At 35.9% G+C, this 23,851-nt stretch overlaps 1 protein-coding gene across 9 annotated transcripts in view; it reads right to left on the reverse strand.

The window, feature by feature from the left end:
• Positions 1–23,851, reverse strand: part of KIDINS220 (kinase D interacting substrate 220) — an 82,660-nt gene that overhangs the window by 42,361 nt on the left and 16,448 nt on the right. For all 9 annotated transcript variants that reach the window (XM_042802997.1, XM_042802996.1, XM_042802995.1 and 6 more), the window contains 18 exons: positions 22,636–22,734; positions 21,025–21,123; positions 19,950–20,051; positions 19,394–19,492; positions 18,296–18,493; positions 15,098–15,196; positions 12,501–12,599; positions 11,684–11,782; positions 10,615–10,792; positions 9,842–10,006; positions 8,284–8,463; positions 7,743–7,908; positions 6,611–6,762; positions 3,980–4,269; positions 2,476–2,616; positions 1,609–1,852; positions 1,353–1,441; positions 232–376 (listed from right to left, as the gene is read on the reverse strand). In XM_042802997.1, the coding sequence (XP_042658931.1) occupies positions 232–376; positions 1,353–1,441; positions 1,609–1,852; positions 2,476–2,616; positions 3,980–4,269; positions 6,611–6,762; positions 7,743–7,908; positions 8,284–8,463; positions 9,842–10,006; positions 10,615–10,792; positions 11,684–11,782; positions 12,501–12,599; positions 15,098–15,196; positions 18,296–18,493; positions 19,394–19,492; positions 19,950–20,051; positions 21,025–21,123; positions 22,636–22,734 (2,644 nt within the window). The remainder of the gene's footprint in view (positions 1–231; positions 377–1,352; positions 1,442–1,608; positions 1,853–2,475; positions 2,617–3,979; positions 4,270–6,610; positions 6,763–7,742; positions 7,909–8,283; positions 8,464–9,841; positions 10,007–10,614; positions 10,793–11,683; positions 11,783–12,500; positions 12,600–15,097; positions 15,197–18,295; positions 18,494–19,393; positions 19,493–19,949; positions 20,052–21,024; positions 21,124–22,635; positions 22,735–23,851) is intronic.

Consider the following 23,851-nt stretch of genomic DNA (forward strand, 5'->3'; position numbering starts at 1 on the left):
TCATTTGCCTCTCAACAGAAGTCAATGAAACAACAAACTAATATTATTTCATTCTCTACGTAGAATAGTCTATAATCTTTGCTTGCACTCTGGGAATTCCTTCAAAGGGATTTTCAAAATCAATATATGGATTGACTTGTTAAATTTAGTTTACACACTAAAAAGTCTGAGTGTAACTACAAGCAACCAACACACAATACTGTTTACTGTACACAAACATGCCATACTTACCTGTCACTGAAACAATATTTAGCAATCTTCTCATGGTCTGAGGACTGATATCACTGAACCAGTCTTCTGTAACCAACAGCTTTGTCAAATCAAAAGACATTTGGCGAGTAATGGTACGTTGCATCTGGCGTCTTCGGTAAGTATCCTGATAATGATACAAAAAAGCAAGGAATACTGATTAGTAACAAAACCTTTTATGTATTTGAAATACTTAAGTTTTACTTGATTATAAAGTTAGAACCCTTGTGAATTATGTGTCTGTGAGGCTGACATTAAAATACTATAAAAATATTTACTAGAATTTAATTCTGATTTATCTGTGTAACAGTTGAACATTATTTCCCTACTAGGTAAGAACTGATAAGAGTTACACATTTTACTTCCATGCCAATTCCAAGAGGACAAAACAGAGTGACACAGTAACGTATTTTGTAAAAAGGTTACTGATTTCAGCATTGCCATCATCGTTTCCTACTGTCTCTACAGAAAGATCATGACATCCGTTTACTAATAACATTTTAAAATTAAAGCAAACATTGGGTTCCTCTGCTACAAAACTCCCCAAATCTCTACCTATGACAACTCCAATACCTCAGAATCCTCAGAGTCTGCATTGCTTTTCACTATTTCCTACATACTTTTTATTCAAACAGTTTTGGATTTTACATAAAGATGGCAAAACAGAAAAGAAAGTGTGGTGGACATGTTGCAGTAAAAGCCTAATACTATAATATTCTAAATTCCTTCATTTGTTCAATTACCATCCCTTGTTGCAACATCCTGGGATCAAGTGATAACAGGCCTATACACAAAAATCAAAAATATACAACCATACATAGATTATAGCTACTACCAGTATGCTGTATCATCTCAGCATTCACATGGAGCCAAATTTAAGTATTTGTGGAAAAGAACACTTCCGTGAGCAAGCAAACTTTTCCTTGTTTCATAGTGTCATTCTGCTGATTTAAAAATGTACTTTTGCTACGCGGCTCATTTATATTAATTTCATAAGAAATCTGACAAATCTTCCAGGTTGACATAATTGAAAATGTAAATGGAAAAAAACAAAGGAAAAGAAGGAAAAAAAAAAAAAAAAAAAAAAAAAATATCTTTCTCACCCGTCGATTGAGAGCAGTTTTGCTACCAAGCTTGGTCACATCGCCAAGACTGTTCTGAGAAACTCTCCTGTCAACCTCTTCATGCAACCCTATGGAAAGGAAAACCAAAGGCAGGCATTTTAACCAGTCATATGCATTCGATTCATGTATAAAATAATAAAAATGATCTGCCAAATCTTTAAATAGCTTGTTCCAAAACCCAGACTTTTGGAACATTGTTATTGTAACTTTCTAACATCCTCTTGTATAACCTTACCTGTATTATCTGTGTAAGGAATATCTCCATTGGTTGTCGAAGCCACCATCAGTTTTTTTGCATTACTAAGTCCTCGGCTATTCAGAAAAACAGGCAAATGGACTATGTTTCGCATGTAATCATGTCCATTTATGTTTGAATCACGTAGAACACTGTTGAGATTCTGGTTAATAGCCTTTATAATAATGTGTGGGTCACTTGCAAAAATAGCAATAAATGGGCCTTTTGAAAATAAGACTCGCACCTGTAAAAAAGTAGACAGTACACGGTAATTAATAGTAACTGTGGATCATTTGTAGGTCTGACTCAACATTTTATATTCATTCTATTTGAGTTATAAACTTGAGAGGACAAAAGATGTATAGAGATGTCAGTTACTTCAATATGAGATACCTAATGTTAGGAACTTATCCACAATAAGAAATCAGAATATTTGACAAATTAGCAGTAGTAGCTATGGTGGAAGTCATCACCAAGACAGTATCATGCAGTAATGTTCCCAAAATATTTAGCACTTAAGTATTTTTATCTACAGTACTTCAAAGTAAATACGAAAAAGTCTCCAAACATTCTCAGTTTGTTTCAACAGGATATTAATTTTCAATAATTTACACCTGTTTATTTCAAAACTTTTCACAAGTATTAACACGTACAGTTCTACCAGGATTTAATTTTCAACTTTTAAAAGCCATCACTCTTACTATTACACTTAGAGCAATGTACACAAATGTTAAAAGACCACAACAGACTCTATATACATGCCTTCTTCCTACAGAAAATACACAATAACTCTATGTATCTGAACTCATCTATGGAATGATCATCCAGATGATCCAGAGATCATCTTTATAACATGATCCAACTCACAGTATCAAGCATCTGTAAAACTTTGTCCTGTTCACAAGCATCCAATCCATCAATAATTACAACAAGCCTTGTCTGGTTCTGCGTGAAGCTGTCAATAGTCTTTGCCATTTTGGCCATCAGTTCCACTTCACATTTCAAAACCTATAAACATGAAAAACAAAGAAGTAAAATATTTAAAACTCACAAAAATGCATATAATTCCTTTTGCAGATTGCTACAAAAAATTTAGGACGTAAAGTCCTAAAATGTCACTTCCAAAATTTTGATTTCCTACTTGCACAAAAATGTACAGAAGAACTGCATATCCAACATTAATGTAACAAACTATCTTTACCTAAATTACATTACAATTTTATTTAAAAAGGTAATATTTATGCACTGTAAATCAGTATTTCAAGAGTAAACAAAAGAGTATTTGTAGTTTCATCTAATCATCAAAAACTGCCTTGCATAAAATGTACCCTAAAATTTTCTATCTGCCTTCCAATCGAGCAAATTATGCTGTTACTCTAATGCTCAGTCATTCCTTTTCAGAATACACAATCTGAAGATTTTTTAAGTTATTCAACATTAAGTTACACATTTAACAACTACCCCTAATATAGAAACAAAGGCGAAATTCACCTGCCCTAATTTCAGCAACTAACGGGTAGACATCAGAATCTGATCTAATCACCACTAGATTAATTTTGAATGTGCACATTAACGTGACATAAGTTATATGAATAACTCTGGAAATACCCATTTCTCTCCTCTGATTGCAAAGGGTGAACCTAACTCCAAAATGGCTGAAGATATTCCAGATAAATACCACTCAAAAAACAACTGTCAAGAAAGTAGCAAGACACAGATAAGGCCTTCTGTGCTACAAAAATATTTGCACAACATGTTGTTATCCAATGTATTATCTGTAATCTACGCAGGTAACCATCATGATGCTAAAGTTTATTTCCAAATAGGAGCATACAGGATATTTGATGATGGGTACCTTCAGCCTGATGGGTACATTTTTTTATCAGTTTAGATACAACCTGGCAAAACAGAAGTATTTTCTATCATTTTCATGAAGTACGTGGACTGTTTTGGAATGTTCTTTCAGTGCTGTCATTCCTTTATTAGTAGAGAGGTCTTGCAACAGTCAAAGTTAGGCTTGGTTTTCCACCCTTAGAATATTTTAAAACTTATGCTCTAAAGTAAGCTTTTACTAAAACCTGATCATTTAGAACAACTGTTTTGCTAGTACCTTCCTCGCAGCAAAAATAAAATTAGAAACTGAAAACTTAATCCAAATTTAACATTCCTCTCTGCTTATGCAGACAGTTCTCGTACACTAAGCATAATTACCAGTGAAACAGAAGTGTTCCCTTCACTAAAAACTCACCAAGTCTCTTTTTAATGTTGTGAGACTTGGCCTGATTACATAAATGGTGCCCCATCTTAAGAAGGCTACAGGTTCGGGGGTTTGTTTCAATTCTTTTAATGGCCAATTCATACAAATGCTTACCTTCATGAACCCCTCGCTTTTCAACTTGTGAAGCTTGGAGGCAGCATTGTGAAGACGCTTTCTTTGAGAATTCAAAACTGAATCCATCACTTGCCACCACGTGCGACAATTCAAGAAAAAGGCCAAGCCAACAACGCAGGTAACCGATATAAGAATAACATTCACTGTCATGTTGGCTGGTTCTACATTAAAAATCGCCAGCAGTGCAATTGCAGAAACAACACAAGACAATATGAACAAGAAAATCACAAAGGATGGGAGACAGCAAGTTTTCTTCCATTTCTTTTTACCTAGGAAACAAGTATTTGCTGTTATAATGAATGTAAAATGTAATAACAGGTGAGTACAAAATCTGGCATACTTCTCATAAAACACTAACTTGCACAAAAGGTTACTGCAGTGTTACCATCCAGTCACAAACCTGAATAAAACAGTCAAAATTTGCCAAGTCTTGGAAATTATGAAGTGCAAGTGTTCCTTTAATCTTCAGTTTACTTCCATTGTTTTAAGAAATCCTCACTGGATGGAAATCATCTTTATTAAACAGATTTCATATCAATGGTATTATCCCTTTTGTGGCATCTCTCAGTAAATTGTATTTACACAATTAAATGCCAGGAAAACAGTGTTGTAACTACTCAGTTTTAAACAGAAAAATTATACTTACATAATCTAACAGTAATGGCACCATTGGAGAACTACATCAAAATTGTAAGCTACAACCTGAGACTATCCTTTCTTGCATGCTAAAACAAACACAAACAAGGGAAGACTGCAGCATGTAAGGTCACAAGGGCCTCAGAAGAGAAGAGAGACCTCCTGACTTCAACTGGATTGATAAGGAAGAGGCAAAGAAATATTGCAGTTGGGACATTAGCACGGCTAAATCACTGATCAAAGAAATAGCTTTTTTCCACAGTAGCAGCCTCTGCCTTTAGGCTCTGTACATATCTAGTGGCGTACGCATCTGGAAGATTCAGACCTTCTGTACACATTTGTTGATAACAAAGAACAGATCATAGCAATGATCTGATGCAAAATGATGACACAGCTAAAAATCAGTATTTGAGCTAGAATGGAAAAACTAAATTTTTAATATGCAACGTGGAAAGAATATCCAAGGTTTATACATGGCCCATGTATGATATTCTAGATCAGGGTATAAGCTGCAAAGGTCTTTCAAATTACTGACATATGTGATAGGATTGTGATGCAGGACAGAGCAACAGAAATGCATAATGACAGGAGTGAAGGCAAGGAAGAGAAGAATGACAGCTCAGTTATAATTCCAGTCAGTTCTAGGCATTCTAAAGTAGGGACGTAAGCTTCCTCTAGCTAGAAAGAGACAGAACTGGATTAGGGAGAGACCTAGGAATCATCAACAATGAAATGGCAATTATGAGTTTAGAAATGTAACAAAAATTAAAGATACAGGAGACTGAAAAGAAACCTATATGGAATTTCTATGAACATCTAGAGACAAGGAGATAATGTGCAAGATCATCAAACAGATAAAATGTTGTAAAATAATCAATTATAATTAGGAAGAGCACAGGAAGGCAGAGCCAAGGAATACAAGAGAAATGCAAGATTACAAATGAAAGGGAAAATATGATTATTGCAATAATCACAAGAAGCCAGCACTACACTGCCATTCTCAAGTCCATTTCTGGAGAAATTACAGCATCATGAAAGTTGTTTCACTGATGTTAAGGAGAGAACTTCAGAATGTCTAATATGGAAATAAGGGTGAAAACCACCACATATCACTTTCATAAAGAATGCTCACAGTGCATTTGAGAAAGAACAATGAAGAGTCAGTTGTGTTCAGCACAGTATGGGTTTTTTCCACCCTCTAAGACAGGAGAGTCTAAACATTTTGCTTTGTGAGAGGAGACAGCATCTAACAGATTCCTCAATTTGTGGTCAAAGCCAAAATGGAATGAGAAGTAACTGACAAACTGAACTCGAAGTTGAAGTCAGTCCTCTATGAACTGAAAGTTACCCTCAAGTATTGCCCTTCTTCATAATATCATACTCTGTCCTGCTATCTTTTTCAGAAATCTACAGATGGGACAGAAGAAAAAAGTTTGTTTCATTTGGATCAAACGGGAATATTTCATCCCATCTTACCAGCACTGATCACGGCAATTTATGGCTTTGAACGAACATGTTCTTTATATTTATTATTTCCAAGCATAAGTAGTGGTCACTCATAAAAGCTCTGAATAATAATCTAATAAAATAAACAGAAACTTCTCTTAGCAACACTCAAAAGTATAATCTTCCCTTTATCTGACTCAGACACAGTAACTTAACAGCTATGGAAAAATACCATGCTGCATCTAATAGGATATAGCATCAATACAAATTTCCATTAATGCTTCTGAGAACTATACTTCACAGAAGATATTCCTTTGTGATATTAATCAAGATGATAAGATACAATCAAGGTGAGAAAAGAAACCAGGGCATTTTTCTCTCCAAAACAATACAAAGAGTTTCACCTTCTGTATGAGTTTCTGCATGGCTACAATGATTTCTAAAACCAACTTATGATGTGAAAACAGAACCCCTGATAACAGCACACTGAAATAGAATAACTGGAAATGTTATTCAGGTAATAAAAACCTTGTGTGTCTTCTGTCTTGAAAACTCGAAATAGTCTTGTTGCTAAGAAACCAAATTCTCTTTCACATGCATCAGAGAGGGTAGCAATCATCTCAGCCAGTGAAGTTTCTCCACCTACACTGGACAGTCTATTGTAGTCTGTAAACAAAAATCTGAAAGAGAAAAAACACGTATTTTGTATACTTCAGAAAGCTTTAAATATTTTTTGGCAACCACAACAAAAATCATGCTGCATTTCTGCAGCTGAAAGTTTTTTCAACTGGCACAAAATGCAAAATACATTTTCTTTTTTTAAAACTCTACATGGAATTTAAGTATTTATTTCTTTATTTGTTCAGAGGTTATCAACCTCTTCTTTGCCCCACTTCCTAGTCGAAAGCTTGATTTCTTAAAAAGATAAAACCAATCACATCACTAATGGCATCTCAGATAGCAGTAAAAACCTAAAAATATCTTTATGATGCCAAAACATAATATTGACAAGTATTTTAAAAACTGCATTCTGAGCTCTTTGCAAATATTTATGGAGGATTACAAAAATACAGAAGAACAAGATCATATAAAAGCACTACAAGGCTAAAATACAAGTCTCTAAAGAACAGAACTAAAAAAACCTGTGAAACACATGGCATAAATTTTCTTTCTTTCAGATAAACTAGAAGCTTTGAGCAGTCTGATGCTCTACTTATGGGGAGGAGGGGGTGAGAGTGTGGCAGGAGGAAAAGACATGGATGGGACAGGGGAACAGACAGGGGAAGCTGACAAAAAAAAGACAGACCTTAAGAGAATTAATCAGTGAAACAAGCACTAAACGTAATACACAGTAAGCTATACCAGAAAAGTAAATTCTTACTTTGTCTGTTACAAATTTTTATTAGTATGATAGTCAAAACCCCTAATACTAAAAAGCAGTAACTTTTACCAACTTTGGCACAGGGTTTTTCTTGAAAACACTATTTCTTCATACTGAAAAATTTAACTGCATGACCTTCTAGGGCTACGGTTTTCCAAACAGTAATCTCAACAGCTTTTCATAGGAAGATAAAAACATGCACATTAATATGCACAGCTTGAAACGTATCAGAGTGAACCTGAATTACTCATTCAAGAGTAAATAAATGATGTAACTAACCTGACAGGTAAAGCTTTAGTGGTTTGCTCTGGTAATTCTGGTGGGTTCACAAACATGAGTTTGAGAAGCAACTCTAAGTATCCAATATGTCTTGCCAACCTTGCACTTAATACCCAGGCCCAGTTCCAGCTCTCACCTTCTCTCCGGCCACCAAAGTAAATCACAGCTAAAAAAGTAAAAACGAAAATAGGTGTTACGGCTATATTTCAGTCAATGCTCACATCTGAAAGAACCATGATGTTTGAACAGATGAGGCCTGGAGTTGCATAAAATTATTTGAATGAGAATTTTTAACAGTTATGGCTAAAAATGAGAATGGCAAGAGTAACATAATAAAGTTAATATACAAAATTTTTCTTTGTTTTCAAGAATGCCCTCTCACAAATTACATGCAAAACACAAGGCAAGGGTCCGAAGGGGTCCTATTTTCTACAAAAGCATTTAGTATTTCTTCTGAATCACAAAACACATCTACAAAACAATACTTAATTCCAAAAATAGATAAAAAATCTTCACAAACTTAATATAAAGTAAGACTTACTAAAGAAAATGTAGAGAACTGCTAATAGGCTGAGTGACACCGCTATTCCAAGCTTTGCATCCACGGTGAAAGCAAGCAATAAACCCAAACCTCCGCACAGCAGAAGTGTGAGGAATACAATAAGCCAGGAGAATTGAAACAGAGGTTCAATCTGCTGTCCTGCAAAAGTCTTCATTTCATCTAAATCAAGAAGACAAAACCAGTCAACATGTTAAATCATTCTAGAACAGAAAGAAAAAAAAAATTATAATGAATCTCATCTTTGAAAATAAACTTTTTCACTAGACTGTATAACTTTTCCCTATTACTGATTCAAAAAAGACAATGATTCTTGAATTCTTCTTCAAACTTTACTGCAAAACCCCAAGTTTTCATCCATGCAATGAATGAAACCATTTAAATACATAACACTTGCACTGTCTACTGCAGACTTTCTACTTTTAAAGGCCTACTAAAAGCTATGACATTGCCTATCCTCCTTCAAAAGTTTAAAACATATTTTATGACACCAAGAAAAATAAATCTACCGTATCTGCCAAAAAAAATCCCAACACCCAAAACCTCCATCATTGAAATCTGGACCATGTTCCTCAAATAGTCAGATATAACAATACAATGTAAAGGCTTCAGTATTTATTTCTGTTTGTTGCTTATTTACTAAAATCAGAAGTGTTGAAGAAACTTATTTAGGATCTATAGAGTAAGAAACATTAAGTACACAATCCAGAATAAAAAGATGAATGAGGAACAGGAAGAAAACACTGAAAAATTATTTTAAAAACATAAGAGTTCATCAACAATAAATATCACAGTTAAAAATGCACACCCCTTTTTACCACTTTATGACATGGGGCATGAGGTGAACAAAATGAATCTAGAGATCCCTTTTTGACTAATATAGCTTTTAAAAACATAGAAATCACAGAAAGTAAGAAACAAAGATTGGTAAATGTATTTTGAATTACACTGAAGCATCTCAGAAAAACAATCTTTGTTAGAAAAAGCTATAACTGTAAATAAGCTGCCTATCTCCACTGCGAAAAATATTGACACTCTTCATGTACTGCACTTGCCTTCCTATGTCATTTCAGAAAGTTCACAAAGGCCAAAGTAAGTAAGGGGAAAAGGGAGGAAAACTAGGTGCAGAGAAAAAAATAAATAGCCTTAAATTTGTTCTTACACTTAAAGTTAAAATTAAGATGACACATAGGAGGCAGAATTATACTGCAGCAAAAGAGGGCTGAACCTGACTTGACACACAAACAACCCCAGCAAGGCGTATGTCAGCAGTCATATCTTCAGCTGTACCTAAAGAGTAGATTCACTGTTGCAGGAGACCCACAGGACAGCAACATTTAAAGATTGTCTTGACATTGTATAAATGAACAAAGCAACCTATGGATGAACTGACCAGGTTAAAGTTGAAATCCTTTCATTACAGAAACAGACATAGGATACACTGTATGGACCAACGGATGTTGCAGAAAGTAGTAATTCCTATGCAAGGCCTTTTATAGGTGGATTTGAGCCTACAAGAAAAGATTAAATCAAATTTTACCTTCCAGTTTCTTGAGCAGGAAGGATTTTCCACTTCCCCACTGTGCGTATAAGCCTACACAGATGGGTGGCTGCATGGTTGGTTCACTCAGAATATCAGCCAGAGCACTGCTGTACAGGTCGTAACCCAGCATGTCACCATCAGATTCCGTGGGAGACAAGTGTCCTGTAATATGAATACTGTGTTACAGAACTTTCCCCTATGAAATCTTTTCAACGTGACAATTTTCGTACATAAAATCATGACCGGTTCACCTGTATTTGTATACACATTCCTCCCATGTAACAGTTGTCACTACTGGTACATTTTTGTTCGAAGGTAAATCATCCACATAAATGTCAGGTAATTATTAAAACTATCAGAGCTTACACAGAAGACTCAAAATCCAAAATCACAGCAAGTCAGAGAAAATAATTCCTACATAAGCAAGATCTAAGTAAAAGCAAATGCTCAACACATGTTGCATAGCATCCAATGTCGAAGGGTAAGCATCAAAAATAAAATGTTTGACCTTTGCGAGCATTTTAGAATTATTAATTTTTTTGCCAACTTACATTGTTTTTTTTAAAGCTTTCCCGCTAGTCGCAACATTAAAAAAACCTACACAGTTAACACTTTTCACTACAGAATAGAATAAACTGGATTCTCAACACAAAAGTGATCAAAAAACAATATAGGAGATTTTTTTAATGAGATGAACGATTAATTGAATAAAGCTCAGTTATCATCAGTCTAAGTTTAGATCTGAGAAAAACATAATTATCTATACTTACTGGCTCCAAATATCTGTGTTAAAATACTCTTCTGGTGGCTACAGTCAATATTGTAAGGTGTTTCTCCTGTTTTGTTGGGTCTATAAAGCAATCTACCATCTTTTGGATTTCTTAAGAGTAATTCAGCAAGTTTACGGCTTCTTCCACGGATAGCAATATGAAGAGGAGTATCTCCTTTCTGCAAGTAAGTGAAAAAAACAGTAATATCTAATATGAATTCTGAAGATTATGAACAGACCATACGTTTCACATCACTTCAAATGCACCATTTACCTGAAATATATCTTAAGGTATACTCAACAGAATTAACGCCCTACAGCAAGTGGGTTTCTTCCCCCCAAAAAAAGCATTACAAAAGTTTCAGAAAAGACATGTGAAAAGACAGTTCTTATAATGTTAAATCTAAGGCACTATCTTTTTTCTTAAATGCTTACTCTCAGATTTCTGAAAACTGTAGTCTCTACTTAGAAACAACTGTCTACTAGAAAATTCAGGGACTTGTTTGGAACAAGAGATACTCCTTGTTAGAATTATTTCAGTGTCTGCTCAAACTTCTCCAAAAAGCTTTCTGGTAAGTTTCCTTATTAGGTCAATTTAACATTATTACTTATTTGCCCTAAATATGAGACTAAAAGTATCAAATAAATATTCCCATATTTAAAGGATTTACTATCAAAGTAGGTAATGCACAAGAGAACAGCAACAAATCATTGTGTTTGTCCGTTGCATCACTTAGTTTAATGGCTATTAATCAAAACCAAACTTCTGTGGCAAATAACAACCATTCTCTATATTCTTTTTCAAGTGTATTAACACTCAGTATTCTTATCTGTGAAATTCTTACTCCTGATATGGAATTTTTTCTTTTTGTATTACTGAAAGCACTCCAATACAAACACAAAATCAAAATATTAATGGTGGGAATTAGCTTGCATTTAAGTATTCTGATCTATTTAATTATTAAGCATGTAAAAATTTCTCTTTCTGCTTTAGCCTTGATAGCTCAATACAAAATTCTGCTGCAAAACTAAAATGATCAAATACACTAAAGAAAACAAAGACTCTTTACCTTGTCTACTGCAGAGACCTTAGCTCCTTTGTCCAGAAGCAGCTCTACTATTTCAATATTTCTCATCTTGGTTGCCTTTATAAGTGGTGTTTCTCCATCCTAAAAGGGAGAAGTAGACACAATAAAATAAGCTCTTCTCAGTATATTCAAAAACAAGCAAAAACTAGTGATAGCCTAACTAATTAAAAATCACAACTTTTAAGGGAGTTTTCATTTTTGTGCAAGTAACAATACTTCAGTGCACAGGTTCTTGAAAAAGTATCACAGATCCTTTAATTCTAGACTGATTAGAAACACAAAGCAAAATGCAAGTGCAAAATACATTCCTGTTAATAACAATGTCAAGCAGAGGAAGAGAAGATTCAGATACAACACAAGGTATTTGAAAAGAGAACCAGAAAAGAGGTAATTCACTGCTGTACATACTACTTCCTCTATCTTGTTTTTATTCCTGCATATGCAATAAATGGAGGTCTGAACTTTCAAGGTTTGCAGTATCAGAAGCCTCTTCCCTCACTTTCCAGTAGCATCTGCTCTCTACTCCTCATTGCTGGTTATGGCAATGTTGCTGAGGTGAAGTATACATGCATTCCCTGATACTAAGTTTTAGTACTAGGTGATGCTTATGCACAAAGGGGACATTACCATTTCTGAAAATAAATTCTGTATTTCAGAAAAAAATAAACCGATTTTTTTTTTTTAACAGCACGCAAGTTATCCACACTTCAGAAAGCTAAATTTGGTATTCTGATCTTAACATCACATACAGATCTTAAACTAAGCAAATTATGTCCTCGACTAAAATTCTAGTAGTTACCTTTGTACACGTTTCAGTATCAGGGTTGCATTGCAAGATATCCCTCACCATTGTAGCGTTTCCTTTCTCAACTGCCCAATATAAAGCAGTTTTATTATCCTGAAAAAAAGAGAGTATGAAATGTTAACAGTACTTTCATTCATCTGGACTAATTTCAAAAACTGTACATAAAATACGACCACTATATTGAAAACAGCACATAATACAGCAAATTTTAGCACTACTCAGGGCAAAGGGAAATGCTCCCAAATTTAATTTGTACATCAGTAGAGCTTGGGAGGGGTGGAAATATGGCTATAGAATACAAATCTATTTTAAAAACCTGTGCAAAATATATTAATAGCTGTAACAATCCAAGCTGATTTAACCTGTCTTGAAACAGTTTCCAAAACTATACAGGGGTATTCGGTTGTAACACAAATATATTTTTTTTCTAATGAAATAAAACAACTGTTGCCTTTTTTACCCCTATTATGTAGTAATTATGTTTCCCTGCTGCTTAAAAAAAATATATATATATTCTCTCCTATTAGAACATGGAAGTACTAACCACTTCCAGGCCTTTAAAAAAAAGTTCCATTTTCTTCTCAACTTTACAGCATAGCGTGATAAAAAAGTTGTACTAGGGAACTGCTTGGCTGCCCAAAAAGCAGGCCATACAAGCTGGAAAGTTGTAAAAGTAGATGGACATGAAAGTCAACACAAAGTACCAGAATGCAGATCAGCCATACATTGTATCACTGAACCAGAATGAACTGTGGATAGCTGCAAATCTGCTTGTGTCAGCTTTCATTTTTTCAAGCAATGTGTGCTACCGCAGGAAGTCTCCATGCCTGAAATCTTTTCCTAACCTAGTGACTGTACCACAACTCTTTCTGTTTGATGCTTACCTATGTAGGGACTTTTAAGAAAAGCCTCTGAACACAAACCTGCTTCTAAGCAGGAATGTCAAAGTCCCCCTTGCAACCTTCTCCCTTGCTTGCTTCTTTCATTTGCAGCTCTTTCTTTGTCCCTCCTGGGCTTCATAGCTAACTGAGTTTAAAGCCTTTCTTGACAGTTTAACCAGCCTGGTCACTAAGATTCCTTTCCTCTCTGGTCACCTGGTTTTCATGGCCTCGGTCCCTCAGGTGGCTTCCAACAAGACACCAGCCTGAGGAAGCTGACTCCTCACTAGCAACATCAGCTGTGCAGACAGGCACTGCTCTGCCAGATGCTCCCAGCTGGGCCCTTCCCCTTTACCAGAAGGGCTGAAGGAAAACACCACCTGAGCCTCTCTGACTGCCCCAACACTTGCTCTCAAAGTCCTACAGTCGCCTTTTATCTGCTCAAGGTCTCCCCTGACTAGTGGCCATATGATTGAATGAGCAGCAAGGAACACTGGAAGGCTGGACAAGACACACCAGTCTTTCTGGAACATCACAGATCTGGGCAGGCAGCAAATCTCCCCAGAACAGGCCTGAACAGCAGCAGAGTTGCTAAATACTAGTGCTCATCTCTGATTCTGATACTGGGGGTCCTAATGTGAAGCTCTGAATCGCACATTCAGAATCTTCCTCTGATGGTCTCGCTCCTCTTGTGTCAACAAGGCCACAAATGTATCCTCTAGATTAACCACTGCAAATGGCTATACAGACACCCTCACACTGTCAGAAGTCACAAGCTTCCCCGTTCCCAAGGAGGTTGGGTCCTCTTGCTGTTTCTGTATTACCTTAGTCATATCAAGATGTTAAAAAGCTCCAGATTTTCAGACTCACATCAGCAAGAAGCTGAGACACACAGTTCCAGGCTTCCAGTGGCAGGTTAGACAAAGAGATCCAAACACTACTTTTTCTCCAAACTAAAAGCTTCCTGGCTTCTCAGAGAGGCTCTGCACCAACAGCAGGCACTGAATCTTTGCAGCTCTCAGTGACTAGTTAGTTTTGTGTTCAAACTTAGCAGTACATACATGCCTGTAAGCAGCGCGATTTGAACAGCTTTGCGCAAAAGAAAGTTGAATATAACAATAAAAACAAGTACCATGCTGAGTAAGAGAGCTTTCGGTAAAAGAATAAAAACAATACCTTAATCAAAGGACAAAAATAGAAAGAAGGGGTAGGTAGAAAACATGAAAATCTCTGACAACACTGCTTAATGCAAGACAGGAAGTTTGTGAAGGAGACAAGGACCAACCAAAAGCATAGTGACAGAACTGCACTGACAAGAGATACAATCTAAAGTATATTGTATTTAAATATATTGCTATTAAATTTTAAATATTGAATATTAAAATAATATTAAGGTGTTTTTCAAAGTATTTCATTATTTTAAATCTGTTCAGTAGTGCAGATGAAATAAGTTCAATTTACATCTTTTATTTTTCAACCATCATACAAATTAACTGAAAAAAAAATGCTGCTTAACAAGTCATTACAATGACATGTCTTTAACTCAAAAACTGCACAGCAACATGATGTTTTAACATCTGATGGGAATCTGAGTTTCCTACAGAGTAAACTGAGCAAGTTTTTAAAGCCCTGTTTTTAGAAACACTGCATAATTGATAGTCAAATTCACATCCTCTTTAAGAACTACTCTAACATTTCCACTGCTGTACTTACCTGGCCTCTGATATCTATATCAGCGTATTTATGGAGCAGGGCCCTCACAATTTCAACATGACCTCCTCTAACAGCCCCAATCAGCACTGTATCTCCACTCTAGAAAAATTGTGAAAGAATATTGAAGATGAATTAATAATATTTAGTAAAAAGAAATGCAACATGGAATAAACTATAGCCTCAAAATACACATTATGCCTATTTACATTAAGAAATCTGCACTCATTTTAAAGAAAGATACAAAAAATAGTTTGATGTGTGAAAAATGGGTATATGTCCTGGGTTGAGTGAGTGATGGAGTTTTTTGGTGGCAGGGGAGGGGGCTATAGGGGCGGCCCCCTGCGAGAAGCTTCTCGAAGCTCCTCCAGCTCCAAGTCAGCTCCACTTCTGTTTGGGAAATTGAGCCAATAAGCTGCGCCTCTGCGATAACGTATTTAAGAAGGGACGTGGTGACGGGCAGTTGGACTTGTGAGGAGGAGTTGCTGCAGCTGCATGAACACCAAGGTCAGTGGAGGAACGGAGGAAGAAAGGAGGGGGGAGGTGTGCCAGAGCAGAGAGCCCCCTGTATCCTGTGGTGAGACGGCAGGGCGGCCCCCCCCGCCACCCATGAAGATCTACGGTGGAGCAGACATTGATTTACGGCCTGTTGTTCCTGCTCGGCTGATCAAGGTTCTGTGCCCGAAGAAGGCCGGGGTCTCATGGAAAAAGGCAGCCCTGCTGCTGTAATTCAGTGCTGGGAGGATTGCAGCATGCGGGGGAGTCCCACACCGGAGCAGCTCGGGAAGGGCTGCAGCCGTGGGAGGGAATCCAGTCGGAGGAAGTTAGTGACCCATGACGGAGCAGTGTGGGGAACGCTGCGGCCCATGGGAGGAATTCATGTCAGAGAAAGTTTGTGGAGGACTGTCTCCTGTGAGAGGGGGACCACGATGGAGCAGGAGGAACAAGTTTTGGACACTCCCCTCACCGAACATGAAGGAAGTGGCAGCACTGACTGCACCCCCCATTCCCTGCCCCTGTGCCACTGGGGGAGGAGGTAGAGATATCGGGAGCAGAGCTGAGCCCGGGAAGAAGGGAGGTATGGGGGGAAGGGAAGGTGTTCTCAAGATGTGGCAATGCTTCTCACTGTCTTACTCTGTTATGTGTTGTTAGTGTCTGTAATAAATGTATGTTCTTTTTTTCTTCCCCTAACGAGTCTGCCTTTTGCTCGTGATCATAAAAGGGGGATTTTTCCCCATCCCAGTCCTATCTTGAACCCCAAGCCTGGCTCTCTGTCCCTTCTCATTGCCGGAGGGGAAGGGAGAGAGAGCTGCTGCATTGTGGTTGGCTGCCATTCAGGCCTAAACCACGACAGTATATAGAAGAAAAAAACTATGGACTCCAATTTCTCATATTTTTTTTCAGAGATGAAATCTTATATATTTATGGCAAAACAAACACCCCCAAAATTAAGTCCGGCTTAAGCCACTATCCTGAAAAATAACAGCACAAATTAATAATCAATATGAAAAAATCCAGCTGTTCTCTGTGTTCATAGGAAGACCAACCACTCACAGTAACAACCTCTTTACAATCAGAGAAGAACGCTGGCTTTCTCCTTTAGATATTTCACAGTTGGCAAAAGATCTTCAAGAATTTTAAAGACTTTTATCCCTTTTTTTTTTTTGTGAAGATTTGACTGCTATCCTGTTTACATACAGTATGCTGTTATAAAGAAAATAAGTAAAAGGCTGCTTTTACCTCAAATTGATCAAAATAAAAAAATTTTGCTGTGGTAAACGGAGTTGTATATATGTAAAACAAAATTGCAATTCTGAGTGATTTATCTGGTTGCTTCTATCACTGCATAGGACTGTCTGCAGTGACCTCTTGATGGTCAGGTTTTGATGAAGTGTCGGAAGCAGGCCAAGCACTGCACCTTTGGGGCTCTTAGGTGGTTAGATACCTAAACTTAAGCACCTCTGTCAAGATCAGTGTTTTAGTTCAGAGAAGTAATATGGTTTTGAGGCTGAATTCCCAACCCCTAAACGGAATTGCTTGGGGTTGCAGAGAAGAGAGGAAAACCTCCTAATATTTGCCTCGTAATTTAGAAAGGATTTTTGGATGCATTTTCCTACATGTCAGGAATCAGCTTAGTGCACTTCTTAGATAGTTATGTACTGAGCTGCAGTGTTGCATGTGACAACGAATTTGATATCAACCACATATCAAAGCAAAACTTTGAATATTTAAGAAAATACATTGCAATCTCCCTTCCTACCTCTTCTGTCACAAAATTCTGCAACTGTCTGCATTCCTGTGCTTTTAGGAAGGACAAATTACAGCTTTCAGTACTGACTGTATTGCAAAAATACATCAAACAACGAGTAGTCTTAGTTTCAGATGCTAGAGTAGGTTCTGATAAGGAAAATTTCTTGGTTTTCAGCCAGGTACGTAATGAATGTGATTGATAAACGATCTACTACTACTGAGCTTTCTATTTAATTCCACACCTGTGATTTAGCTATACTTTTATTATTTATACTTTTAGCTACATTTATTTTTCCTGTTTCATCATAAAAGATTCACACTCTGGGCACTGCCCATACTGCATGTCTCGATTGAATAATGCAATCACAGCTCAGGTACACAGTGCACCTTTCAACAGTTACATTCATATGTCTTAACCCAGAGCTGGTCCTCATTTAATATGCATGTTTCCTAGTAAAAAGTTTCATTGTGAAAGATAAAGGTAGATGCTGAACAAACTATACTTTTTTTTTGTAATATCCATTGTTATATAATGTTAACAGCATTACCAAGTGTTTTAATACACAAAAACCTCACCCCAAACCTCGAAGTTAGTTCAGTATTAGTCTTATGTTACAGATATGACAAATACACAACCATAAATCATTTCCATGCCCCATGAAAACTCACAATTCAAGAATCTCAAAGAAAAAGAGTAGTTTCTGCAGTTTATCCTTTGCATTCACAAAGCAACATTTGCCACAACACACTTGTAAAATAGCAATACATAAAAATACCCCTAGGTGGCAGAAAAATTCAAGCCAAAAAAATCACCTACCCCAGATTTGCATACACTGGTTTTTAAATAAATATATATATATATATATATATATATATATATATATATATATATATATATATAATTATTATTACATATATCTAAAACCACAATTATGATGAAAATTTACTCACTCTATCAGGAATGTTCACATAAGTTCCAGCATCAAGAAGATCCTGCACAATTTCAGTATGTCCCTCCTTTGATGCAATCATCAAAGCCGTATTTCCATCTTTATCTGTTAAGTTTACATTTGGGTTCCTTTTCAGTATCTCTTTTACTGAATCAGTATAGCCACCCTTCACTGCTACAATAAGCGCAGTCATAGAATTCTTTAAACAAAAACAATAGATTTTATTGCACAGTGGATATAGAAAACTTCATTATATCAGCAGTTTAAGTAACAAAAGAACATTCACTGACATTACTTTCTTAACTATTCAAATGTTACTTCAGTTTTATGTTTTAAAGTGAACTTACTATGCTTTTTTAAAAAAGAAATAAACCAAGTACTATAGCAGAGAAGACTTCTGAGCTTTATTATTTGCATTTGATCAGTTTATTTTAACTCTTGAATGTCACACGATGGTAAAATAATTTCCTTGACATATGGGAACACAGCATTATCAGAGCACCCAGACCTGCCAATACCACTCAAAGTTTTTTCTGAAGAACTTCAGAAAAAAATCATACGAATACCAAAGCCGTCCTGATTTTCCACTTAATTTTTACTGATTCCTTTTTATTTTGATAAGCATTTTAAGTGTCCTATACAATAAAAAATTAAAATCTGTTTTATTTATAACCATTATGCAGCTGAAGACCACTAAAAAATTTCCAACTTCTGAAAAGGCACAACAGCCATTATTATTTTCAAAAGATGCTTTGTGTTTGATTTACTTTTCAAATAGTGCCAAGGAACAAGTTGTTTGACATATCAGGCTTGGGTAGAGAACAAATTGCGACAGTGTTAACCTTCAGAGAAGAATAACCCAAATTTACGTTCATTAAAATTTACACTTTACATAGCAGCATGTCAGCTGTCAATACAGGCACAAAGAAGTTTAAATAATCCTCACATGTAGTTTGCAAGTAGCTGAAAAGTACTATGTTCCAACATTAATATTTCATCTTGGTTTTATGTATTTCTTGGTATTTGTATTATAAAGTAAAGCAGAACACACAGATGTATGTACCCACATCCTATCACCAGAAAACGAACAGTTACTTACAGCTCCTTCTTGATCAACATCAGCTCCCATCTGCAGCAAGTATTTCACACACTCCAAATGACCTTTCCTTGCTGCCCAAACCAGTGGGGTGGTTCCATACTGAAAAAACATTTGTAACACTTTATCATATTGCTCTTTGGTTTTAGTATCCCCGGACAATATAGTATTCATCCTATACTTTACTGCTTTAGTTTTTACAAATACATAATTTGGTCTTGTGAATTTGACACAGCATTTGAAAAGCCATTTTAATTTTTCCTTTGCAGATGATAGCTGTAAAAATTATTTTTCTATGTAACCTAGGATAGCAGGTTTCCAATATCTTAGAAATATGCTCCACTGAAATAAATGTTCACAACCATCTTCAGCATATTATATAACCTCCTGCAAATATAAAGACCTACTCTAGCACACTAATTCTAATCTCATGGATGAAATAAAAAAGTGTTTTTCCAATAAAAAACTCATAGATTTGGGGTTTTTTTAAATAAAGCTTTCTTTTACAAAGAATGTATCAACCATTAAAGAAATTAAATATTATATAAATGTAACTTACCTTGTCAGAACAGTTCACTTTAGCTCCATGTTGCAATAAGAGATGTACTATATCTGAGTGGCCTCGTCCTGCGGCCCAAATAATTGGATAAACACTGTATTGCTTAGAATTAAAAAAAAAAAAACAAAACAAAACCAAAAACATAGTCTTAATTAGCTTTCATGAACAATATTGATCACAATGATCCAAAAGAAATAAACCCATAGAAAAAGGAATATACAGAAATAAATCTAACTACATATCAGTAACTGTTGCCTAGTACCATGTCTAGATATTTAGGAAGAGGTCTACTGTTTTGCATCAATTTTGTTTTATAACTCCTTGACCAGGGTTTGAAAATTCACATCTTCATCTTAATACAAACATTTGTAATGTAAGAGAAAAGCAACAGACAGCTACATAATATCCCCACGTAATCAGGACTGCAGCTCAGTCGTGTCATGCATGCAGAAGCTGCATATGCAAACCAGATGAATTGACACTGGGAAAGGTAAGTCATTAATGTTCTTCCCTGATGGTTCACTGTCGTGTCAAACACCAGAGAGCTGACAGTATAAACAAATTGTTCATTCAAGTTTCAACATGCTCACACTTCTATACAAAATGCTTATAAAATTAAATAAATCTCAAAAATTTTAGTTTCTTTTATTCTCTCACACATGTATGGTACATATTTATATAATTTAGCCCATTTGGTAGCTATTACGAAAAAAACCAAAACACATTATTGTTTCTAAATTGCACATATTAGTTATTCCATTAACTTCTACAGACCCAGAAAAATTAGTTGTTCTACAAGTAGCTTTAGATTCATTACTTACCTTTTCTGTTACTTCCTCTCCTGCTAATTTGAATATTAAGAGCTAAACACTCATACGCTTTAATGAAAACAATTTTAAATGAATCCAGAAACCAGTGGCTGTCATATAGATTATTAAAGCAATCTCTTTATAAATAAAGCATAGTGATTAATGTTATATTGCAAAAAATGCAAAATATTTAATCAAGATAGTAAGAAGAATGTACAGTTCAGGATTTCAAACATTTTGGGGGGTGGGTTAAGATTAAAACTTACCATTCCTGTGATGTTTGGATTTGCTCCTTTCTCAAGCAGCAGTTTAGCTACTTCAGTACGGCCTTTATATGATGCCCACATTAGAGCAGTCCATCCTCCCTGAGAGCAGAATTCAAAGAAAAGTAAAACCTGAAAAAATACTCTTTAGAAACATAATTAGTGACTTTTATTTCATGTTGTATTTGTTTTAAGGCTGTTTTGCAAGTCCAAAATACAGTAAGGATTGACTACACAGCTTTGTAATCCTACTTATGTAGGATAAATAATAAGCACACATATGAAAGTACTAACTTGCTGCTGTATGCAAAATGGGAGAATATATAGTGTACTAAATGTTGCTGAATTTGCTGTAAACACTCGGTTCAGACTTCAAGTGCATACAAAGCTGATCACTGGATAAACAAACCAAAAAGAGAGCACTATCTTAAAACAAAAATCTAGAATCCAAATAAACTAACATGAAGCATTTACTTTTGATTTGTGTAATAGACAGCTGGCCTTCATAGAGTAACTATGTAATAAAGTAACTATGTAAACTTTTTCATGAAGAAGCAAATCATATATCCTCTTAAGGGAGTAAGAAGAGCAATTAATTTCAAACTGCATTGGTGTGTTTATTCAAGTTTATAAACTAGGAGACAATAAGTTTTCACTGCCTAAGGCATTTGACAGGTCAGGTAATCAAAATCAATTTAAAAATAACAAGCCTCTGATAACTGTAATCAAAATTTTTGTTTATTTATTTACAATACACTTTTGGAGAGGTAAAAGATCCCTCTCAGACTGACACAGGCCTAGAAATCAAACACAGCCCATGTGGATGTGCTTAACATTACACTTATTAAAAACCTAGATTAACAGGACATGGTAAGATGCCTCAGCCTTCATAGTGGAACTTCAATTAAAGGAAGCACTTGAACACTCCCCTAGTGGTTTTCCATACTCTAACTTAAGCAGAACAAAATTAATCCTTGCAGGTACCCAGTTCCCTCTTCAGTCAACAGAGACAGGTCTATAGCTCTTCAGAGGCATCTAACCTTCTAATCATGTGAGCAGCTTCTGTGTTTCTTTAGGTGGACTGGACCATAGCACCCACTTTCCAACAGAAAAAATTTGGCAAGATGCCTGAAAACAAATTCCAAGATATCGAGAACAAGGACTGCTATATGAATAATCACAGTTGTCCAGAGAAAAAGGAAATATGGACAGGTATCTTTTGGAAAAAGTTAACATTTAAAATTTAAATTTCATATTAAAAAAAAAAGACACCAACAGCAAAAAACCCCCCAACAAACCAACCGTACTCCCCCAAAACCCTGCCCACACAAAACACACCCATAAATCAAAGTATTCTTCAGTTTAGCTTTTTTCCAAAGCAAATTATAAGAAAAAAAAAACAACCTATAAAACAAATTGTCTTTATTAACGTTAAAGCAACTACTTTACAGCTGTAAAAACAATATTTAAATATATGCTCTTTTCCATTTTAACAGTACTGAGTGCATAATTTAAGAATAAATGATCTTTCTTTTACAGATCTGAAAATCTCCAACTTCATAATTATTGTTCTTACTAAAAACTATTTTATTTTTACACTAGGACAATACATACCAAATCCCGATGCTCCAAACTGACATTATAATTGAGTAGCTCTGCTACAATAGCTGCATGTCCTTCTTTGGCTGCTGAAATAAGAGCTGTCCAGTTATCCTAGAAAAAAAAAAAAACAAACTAAAATTTTTAAGTGGTATTTGATATTTCAATTCAATTACCTTGTTTTTCAAGCATTTAAGCTACAACAGGAAATTCACAATCCCTTAAAAAAGCTGTCCTTTAAAAAGAAAAAAAGTAAACAGGTAATAAACTCACAGACTGTCAGTTATACACATATAAACATAAAAATATAGAACAACAACTACTCCAAATTGCCCCTCCAGTTATCTCCTTTCCTACCCAACATCCATCACTCTCCACTCCTCAGTTCACTGCACGTTAACTTCTTAAACATTTTATGGAGGAAGCAACACCTACAAAGGATTAGAGAATGAGGTTAAAACATTGAGAATTGATGGGTGGGGACAAGATGGCAACCAACACTACAGAAAATGGTGGTGATCTGTCTCCACACACAGTGGGTGACAGCACCCAAGGGTCTAATATGCAGAAGACTTTGGACCACAGCTTCTTAGACTTATGGTCTATTCAGAAGATACATTTCCTCTTGCCTTACACTTATCCTTCCATTCACTGCTCAAATCATGTCCTGGTATGGAGTACTGTTTTATGTGCTATTCATGTATCAACATAGCAACAGTTTATATGGTAACTGTTCTTCCTATAAGCATAGGAACAGTAACAATTACAGCAAATATAATAAAATGTCTCCAGAGAAAGGCACTTTTCTTTTTTTTTTATATGATAGGTTTCATAACAGACATTTCCTAGATGTCTACATTGCTACAATTAAACTAAATGCAGAAGACCCACAAGTAACAACCTTTTCCTGTTTATCACTCTTCATTGGAATATTACAGAATCACAGAATGGTTTGGGTTGGAAGGGACCTTAGAGATCATCTAATTCCAACCCCCCTGCCATGGGCAGGGACACCTTCCACCAGACCAGGTTGCTCAAAGCCCCGTCCAACCTGGCCTTGAACCCTTCCAGGGAGGGGGCAGCCACAGCTTCTCTGGGCAACCTGTGCCAGTGTCTCACCACCCTCACAGAGAAGAATTTATTCCTTGTATCTGACCTAAATCTAACCTCTTTCAGTTTAAAGCCATTATCCCTCATCCTATCCCTACACTCCCTGATTAAGAGTCCCTCC

The sequence above is a fragment of the Tyto alba genome, unplaced genomic scaffold (assembly GCF_018691265.1).
Source record: "Tyto alba isolate M040663 unplaced genomic scaffold, T.alba_DEE_v4.0 Super-Scaffold_40, whole genome shotgun sequence".
NCBI classification, from domain to species: Eukaryota; Metazoa; Chordata; class Aves; order Strigiformes; family Tytonidae; genus Tyto; species Tyto alba.